General features: G+C 47.8%; 2 protein-coding genes across 2 annotated transcripts; both read right to left on the bottom strand.

Annotated features, from left to right (window-relative positions):
- Window positions 1-525: 525 nt before the first annotated feature.
- LOC142953056 (2-oxoglutarate receptor 1-like) lies at window positions 526-1,506 on the bottom strand (the record flags this gene model as incomplete). The annotated part of the gene is made up of 1 exon (XM_076095123.1): window positions 526-1,506. A coding segment is annotated over one exon (981 nt), but the record flags the coding sequence as incomplete, so codon positions are not given.
- Window positions 1,507-3,382: 1,876 nt separating this feature from the next.
- Window positions 3,383-6,801, bottom strand: LOC142952904 (kelch-like protein 41b). Its single transcript, XM_076094931.1, has 6 exons — window positions 5,635-6,801; window positions 5,314-5,471; window positions 4,892-4,999; window positions 4,261-4,446; window positions 3,844-3,990; window positions 3,383-3,766 (listed from the first exon to the last, which is right to left on the bottom strand). Exons 1-6 carry the CDS (start codon window positions 6,739-6,741, stop codon window positions 3,655-3,657), a joined length of 1,818 nt encoding a protein of 605 aa, XP_075951046.1. The 5' UTR covers window positions 6,742-6,801; the 3' UTR covers window positions 3,383-3,654.
- Between the last annotated feature and the right edge of the window lie 1,175 nt (window positions 6,802-7,976).

Genomic DNA, 7,976 nt, shown 5'->3' with positions numbered 1-7,976 from the left:
AACAAACTGTCTCATAGGACACTTTATATGAGACAACATTACAGCAGGCTAACGCTAGGCTACAATGAGCTAGCTCTCTACAAATCTTTAGAAGTCTCCACGACTCAATGTTTATTTTATTTTAACATGCCAATCATGCAGTAAACAAGTGTGGTGTAGTACACTAAGAAATGCAATTGTAGTTTAAATATAAAATGCCCTTTTGGTGTAATATACAACATGTTCTAAAACGGTTCCACCTTATCTTCTAGGAAAACTGTGAAATGTGAAAAAGGAAATTGAAACCTTCTATAACTAAGACTATATTCGTGGCTGCAAACAAAAGAATCCATTACATTGTTAGTCAGGTAAGTTATTCTTGGGTGTAGACAAAGGTCTAATGCACTTCTGCCAACTTTAACCTTGAGTCACTTCTATTTACATGTCTGTGGTTGGCACACAAAACCATTTGTTGTCTCTGGGAAGTACACAATGAAGAAACCACGGCTTTCGTGCAGCGTTCCCGACATTGTGGACAGTTGTCTGTCACGCGGCAGGCGTGTAGCTGATGATGGCCACGTGGATCAGCGACTTGGCCTTGGTGCGCCTGTAGTCCCAGTAGAAAGTGCTGAGGAAGGCCCTCCTGAACTTGTCACCTGAGAGAGTGTACAACACCAGGTTGAAAAACGTGTTGAGTCCCGCCAGAGGCCTGGAGATGGCGTACGCTGCATGCACGATACGGTCCACCAAGCATGCCGTGTGCTCCGCGTTCTTTCGGGTTTCGATCCGCAACACGCGCAAGACGTGATACGGCAGGAAGCACACCACGAACACCACCAGGATCAGCACGGTCACGCGGCGCGCTCGCACCCGACACGGGCTGCTCGTGTAGGGCCCTCTCGCTAGCTGTTTCACGATGCCGATGTAGCACAGGAACACCACCACCAGAGGGAGGAAAAACCCGAGCGCAGTGAGCAGCCAGCCGTACCACCGCACGGCGTCGACGGGTCTGGTGCTAGCAAAGTCTAAGCAGTGAGTCTTGTTCTCCAGGGATATCAACGACAACATGGGCGCGATTTCGGCAGCGGCGATGAACCAGACGGCCGCACATGCGATTATGCCCCAAAACTTCTGCTGCACCTGCACCGCCCTCAGGGGCTTGGTCACCACCACGTAGCGGAAAACCGCGAGACACGTCAGGAAGAGGACGCTTCCGTACAGGTTGAAGTGAAACCCGAAGCGCACAAAGCGGCACATGAAGTCGCCGAGCGTCCAGTCCCCGGTGCTGTAGTAGTGGACCAGGAAGGGCATGCTGAGGACGTAGAGGAGGTCGGTCAGCGCCAGGTTGACCATGATGATGCTGCTGCTCCTCCAGGGGCGCAGCTTCGTCACGTAAATGCAAATGGAGGTCACGTTGCCCACCAGGCCCACGATGAAGATGACGGCGTAGGAGACGGGCAGGAAGTAGCGTGTCATCAGTCGGTCCACGTCGGTGCAGTTGCTATGTTCCATGGCTGTTGAGTATGAAAAGCAATTTTACAAACCACGTTTAAAAATATATGCTCAAAAAGGGGGTGTGACTTCATGATAGTGTAGCAACATTTCCACAGATTAGCTATTATGTTGTTGGCTGACGAAAAAATAGACTACAAGCAAGTCATCATTTCCCTTTCCCTCTGTGATTGGCAATTACTGCTGGAGGAAGGAAGGCGAGAGCAGTGGGGTGAACCCAGAGGCGAGCAGACCGGGAGAGAAACAAACACTCAAGCAAACTCAGTGGGAACGAAGCAAACAAAAACCTCCTTTCCCTCAACAAACAGGCTGCTTTGTGAAAAAGCCTCTCAGGATACACGACTACGGCATCCCGGTGAGATGGCAGCTTCCTGTAATGCTGTCAGTGCGATGTGCTCTCATTATAGACGTGGGGAGATGTGAGAGGGGTCACTTACACATTGCATGTAGAGTCAGATTTCAAGGACATAACTTGTCCTCGTTAAAATGATCATATCTATCCAAAAGCTCATTTCAGGAGTGTTGAAGAGAGAGGCTGAGTTATAAAGGCAGAGTTTTTAAAAGAAAAGTTATTTTTCTACTCACTTTGAGCTACAGTGTCCTCGTCGGCGCTCACTCCAAGACCTCAGAGTCTCTTATCTCTGTTTTCACAACCATCCCTCCGTCACTCCTCCTCCCACTCTCTCGTCTTCCCTCTTCCCTCTTCCAGTCTTCCACGCCCAGGGAGGGAAACTCCAGCATAGTTTAGTCTGAAAGGCCGCTGTTGTGTGCTTCACCTTTGGCCACCTGCACCGTAGCTTCCTGCTGTCATGCTTGAGCTGATAAAGCTCAAGGTTCGCTGTATTGACACGGATCAGGTTTCAGGTGACTTTGCAGCAGCAGAAGAAGGGGGAAGGCCAGTCTTTTTTCTTTTGATGATTTAAAACTCTACAGTTCAACTTTTGTTCAGAGAAATAAACTCAGGCGCTGTTCTAGCAGCTGGTGTTTCTTCACACAGGCATGAGATCACCTCCGTGTGAATGTAGGGCTAGATTTAGCACAGACAGTGGTTTCTGATTAAAGTAATGAATAAATGAATGTGGAGGAATGTTGTATTTTTTATCAACCATTAACTACGGAAGCCCTAAACCGACATAATTGTTTTATTTATTTTTTTAAATACCGCTATCTCGAGATCACAAGTTAAATATGACGTTTTCTGTAGAGAAAACAAGCTTCGTTATTTCGAGATAACGGCATAATTAAGTCGTTATCACTAGAAAACACGAGGTTGTTTACGTCGTGTTATTTGAAACGTTTGGGTCAAAGCGTCGGTTGGCGGGAAATGCATCCAAGCGGCCAAGAAGAGCTGATGGAGCCGGAGGAAAATAATCAAGATCTCAACAAGGGCACATACAAAATGCATATCAGTGTTCATGAGTGTAATGGCATCATTTACACATCTCTTTCGGCAGCTGCAGGTTAAATGTGGTGTAAACTCCTCCCGTGTCATCCTCCTGTGACCGTAAGTGTAAGAACATGTAAAAGACACCGTTGGGATTCAGTGTGTACTGCGTAGGCATACCTCAACGTTTCCAGGTCACGTTTTGTCGTCTCCACTTCTTGAACTTGACCCGCAGTCGCCCACCGTCATGTTGACGCAGGCGTGGAAGAGCATTATGCTGCGTTTAAGTGTTAACCTACCTGCTATTAACCCAGCTCCAATTCCTTGTTTACCTGAAAGTACAAAGAAGCCAACAAAATATACATCTCCTCTGCCTCGGCCGCCCTCGACGTGTTGATACAGGCTCTGTAATGTCACTTTTCTGTAGATCACACAAAGTCAGGAACAGTAAAAGAAGCAGAAGTTTACAAATGTTTATTTTACAAAAGAAAAAGAAAATGCTAGAAATGGTGTAAACAGCTTTATAGATCAATCTAAATAGTGTTTTTTTTCTTCTTTAATACAGTCTTTGAAGCAGCAGCAGGAGCGAGTGTTTACAGATAGAAATCATCTGAGTTCAGAGAAAGATTTATGTCAAAGATCAACTCGGCACACAGGAATCTGAGTGCCGAGGATGAGACGCCTCGGAGGCAGCTCGCTGGGGGATGAGGTGGGTGTCAGGAGGTGTTGATGCAGGGGGGGGGGGGGGGTTAAGAAAGAAAGAAAGAACATAGTTCTGTCTACAGTTTGGGCATCCTGGCAGCGTTGAGGCGCATGGACACACAGGAGGAGCCGGCAGCGTAACGCATCTCCCTCAGCATCCCGCTCCACTGCTTCTTATCGTCCTCGTACCTGACGAGACCAAGAGGACGGTCAGCGGTACCCAAAACATGTAAAAACCCGTTGTCCCATAACTCGAGAAGACTTACTGCCAGACGTCAGTGACCTCTGTGGGGACCACCTCCTTGTTCTCCGTCTGAACCATCGTGAAGCCGCCCACGGCGTACAGCGAGCCGCCGTTGGTCAACAGGTTGACGGAGCTCCTCTCCTGGGGAAAATCTGCGAAGGCCTCCCACCTGAGGAGATGCGACATTAGGAGAAGGTCAGGTGTAAGATGGAGCTCTCGCTTTAGATGTCTTTTTTGTGGGATTGTGAGATGTGGGATATGGAGTCCCAACAAGTTAAATATTATATATAAATAAACAAGACAATATGAAATAACTTACAGGTCAATAAACTTAACTTAACACTTTGGGGCTCCGTAGCTTGCGGTGACAATAATGACGTCTACATGTGGTTGTTTGTGGAAACTTTTAACACAATTAAAAGTTAAACCAGAACCCTACTTGTTTGTCGCGAAGTCATATGCTTCGGATGAAGCGGTGAGGCCCTCCTCGTTCACTCCACCAGCCACCACGATCTTGCCGTTGTGGATGATGGACCCGAACATGGCTCTGGGCGTCTTCATGGCCGCCAGCTCCCTCCACTCTGACTGCTTGTGGTTGTATGCAAACATCTTGCTGAGGGCTTTGCTGTGGAGATGAATGGAGGACTGTTGATGCATATTGTTAGAAAAAGCACCTTCCTTCCACATGAATCATGAAAAAGGTTTTTGGGCCTTGTGGATTTTCCTTTTTCCCATGAAGGTTGAATTGTTTCCTCACTATTTCTGAAATGGACACACTTAAGCTTATCATTACGTGCCGCGTTAAATCCTAAGGTTTCAGGACTTGTTTTGTTCATGTACCACTGCTGCATGCGCTGCAAAGTCAGCGAAGATTACAACACATGTTCAGACCCTTTAATATCACTGTATACACCAACAAGAGATGCACAGGATCGGTATCTTCTAGTGTAATTGTTGTCTAAGTGCCGCGCAGCTCTGCAGTCTGGCAGAATGATAGACAACAAACAGCTGCTGCTCACAGCGTAAGGTCACACACACACACACACACACACACACACACATTTACTCACTTGTCATCCGTCTTTCCTCCGATGCAGTAGACCACTCCTTTGTGGGAGACGACAGCGTGGCCGTGGATCTTCAGAGGAAGCTTTTTGGTCTCACTCCACTTCATCTTCCTGAAGAATTGATATTCAAATTAAAAATGAAAAATATATGCTTCATTGATACATGTGGGGTATAGAGCCAAATCCATCTGTAAACATAAGTAAAGTTAAACATCCTAACTATAGACCAAAGAAAAAGCAGCTCTATTATTATTGAATAAACCAATTAAGAGGGTGAGATCACATCATGAATACCTAAACATCACATATGTATTAAAGAAAGCGATATTGTTACTTTCCTGGAGTTAATTATCACCTCAGAACTGTATAAAAGGTGAGAGACAGGGTGAGAAATAAAGACAGAGGGAGGGAAAAGTGCCACTAACTCAACGTCGTAGCACATCACGGTGTCCAGAGACTCGTTGGTCTGGAGGTCTTTTCCCGCCACGGCGAACAGCAGGTTCTCGCTCTCTCCGACGTTGAAGAGGCATCGAGGGGAAGGCATGGGCGGCAGGGCGACCCACTCAGATGTGAGTGGATCCAACTGTGAAGAAAAGTACATTAAAACACTGTGTTAGCACCCGTTAGCTAGGTCTTATCGCCTCACAGACTTCTAAGACACTAAACACTGTTTTATTAACAATAGTTGGACATATTTGGTTAACATAGCTTAAATAATATCAAGTGAAAGAAAAAAACATAGTTACCAGATAGAAGTAACATTGCAGCGGTACATCTTTGTTGTCCTCGTCCACAAACAGTCCTCCGATGAGGTAGAGCTGGTTCCTCTGTGACGCCAGGCTGACGTGGTTACGCGGCACCTGCTCCGACATGGCCGCCAGGTAGCACTCGTTCTCGCTGACATCGTACGCCACTGCCGCCGTGTCGTTGATCATGACGATGAATTCACGCGCGTACATGCCGTGTCTGCGGCTGTCATTCAGGAAGCCGGGGAATAGGCTGTCCACCTCGCCTCCCTCCGTGTCTGCCCCCTCCTCCCCATCCTCCTTCTTGGGCGTCTCTGGAAGCTTCCCCTTGAAGGCATCCCTGACGGCTTGGATCGTCTTCTGGAGCTCCGGGTCGGCCTTGATGATCTCGTCGGTCTCCACTTTGTCCTTGAAGTACTTCTCCGGCAGCAAGCGGAAGCGGACGCAGTTGAACGCATCCTTCAGGACCTTGACGCGCTCCTTGTCGTGGCGGACCCAGGCCATGACCGCCTCGAACACCAGCTCCTCCTTCTCCACGTTCAGCGAGTCTCCGCCGATGACGGCGAACAGTTCGTGGGCGGCGAGCTGGAGGAACTCCTCGTTTTGGTAGAGGAGTTCAAAGCGGTCGGCGATGTAGTTGCGCGCCGCCACAGCGAGCCTGGGACAGCTGATCACCAGGCCCATCCTGAAAATGGCCAAGCAGTTGGTCAAGGACAACTTCTTCTGAAGGTAGTTGACACACACCGTGAACACAGAAGGGATCTGGAATCTGTTCGCCACAGCAATTATATCCTGGACGTTGTCATCGGTGAGGTCAATCTCGGCCGAGTAGAGGTACTGGACGACCATGTCCAGGACGGAAGGGTTGACATCCTCCAGGACCACCTCCTTGGTGTTCTCCACCTCCTTCCCGTCCTCGGTGAAGAAGATCTCCCTGAAGTAAGGGCTGCAGGCGGCCATGATCAGCCGGTGGCAGGGGAAGCTGCGGTCGCCCACTTTCAGGGTGCAGTCCACAAACTTGTTCTCATTCAGCAGCTCCTTCAGCCCGTCCTGAAGCAGGGTGCTCTGGAACAGGCGCAGCTCCTCCTTGATGGCGTTGGGGTCCATGGCGGGCGAACAAAAGGGGGTCTGTGGAGAGAGGAAGGAGACGGGGCGGCCGCAGGTCCTTTTGGCAGTCGGTCCTGGCTGGAAAAGGCAGAGCAGAGAAAAGGTTCTCAGAGTGAAGACCCAGCAATTTAATCCCGTCCCCCTCTCTAAATATAGCTCCTTCTGCCCCCTGCCTGCTTCGGCTCCACTGGAATCCGACTGGGCCAAATCGCAGCGCAGCTGCTGTCACAGACTGAAAGAAGCAACTGGCCACTCAGGCTGGGGATATGCCATCATGATTCAGCTCCCAAAGTGTCAGGTGGCCGACGAGCAGCGGAGACAATGCTGTCAAAGCCCTCGAATAGCTCGTTCTCAAGCTCTACCTATGACAGGGAGAGATATTTAGAGCAACCGTGGTCATGTTCAAAACTATGTGTACATAGATCCCTTTCGTTTATTTCTGGGTTTCATTCATTCATTTTTTTCCAATAGGGCTGCAACTAACAACTACTTTTTTTACTGTCAGTTACTTTCTGATCATTTTGTCAGAACCCAAGGTACAGTCTTTAAATTACTTTGGTTCAACCAACAGTCCAAACACCCAAAATGTTCCCTTTACTATCGCATACGATAAAGAAAAGCAGCAAGTACAACATTTGAGTAAGCATTAGGTATCTTTCATCTAAATAAATCTCCAGATTCTAAAGTAACTAAGATCCACACGTTCTAATTTCTAAAGTCCAGTTAACATTTTGTTTGCAGGTTGTTGTTTTTTATGATTCGTTGGTATTTTTAAGCTTTCCTTCAGCACTTCACAGTTTCTTTTGTCTCAGCTGAATCTTTTGCTACAATTCCTCAAAGGAACCCCCCAAATCAACACCTTATCTCATCTTATCACAGCGTGGCATTATTGAAGTGGGATTGAAGAGCACAAAAACATTGAGCTAAAAATGGACCAGAAAAGTTTGGGTGCAGCAGCTGTGCGCAGAAACAGGTGAAGCTGCACATACAAGCACTTCTGTCAACCAATCAGCACGCTTCTCCCTTTTCCCTGTGGGTTGTATAACAGACCAGCTGGTTGTGTGACAGTGTGAGAGAGTGAGAGAGTGCTGCTCTGCTCTTTTAAAACACACTCAATCAGTTCATTTCTGAAAATGTTTCCTCAGTGTTTTTCTTTCTTAAAGGGTGTCAATTCGCTCAGTCACACATTTTAGCACAAAATGTTTTTAAAAAGAGGCCGTTACTGATGTGTGTGG

Source organism: Anarhichas minor, unplaced genomic scaffold (assembly GCF_050575085.1).
Source record: "Anarhichas minor isolate MPS153535 unplaced genomic scaffold, ASM5057508v1 ptg000018l, whole genome shotgun sequence".
NCBI classification, from domain to species: domain Eukaryota; kingdom Metazoa; phylum Chordata; class Actinopteri; order Perciformes; family Anarhichadidae; genus Anarhichas; species Anarhichas minor.
This window is presented reverse-complemented; position numbering and strand designations above follow the sequence as displayed.

What these genes read in the sequence shown, in the direction of transcription:
- LOC142952904 (XM_076094931.1), bottom strand. Translation starts at nt 6,741, where the DNA reads ATGGACCCCAACGCCATCAAGGAGGAGCTGCGCCTGTTCCAGAGCACC. An exon ending in TGCAATGTTACTTCTATCTG is followed by an intron (nt 5,472 to 5,634) that starts GTAACTATGTTT and finishes TTTTCTTCACAG; the next exon opens with TTGGATCCACTCACATCTGA. An exon ending in GTGATGTGCTACGACGTTGA is followed by an intron (nt 5,000 to 5,313) that starts GTTAGTGGCACT and finishes TCAATTCTTCAG; the next exon opens with GAAGATGAAGTGGAGTGAGA.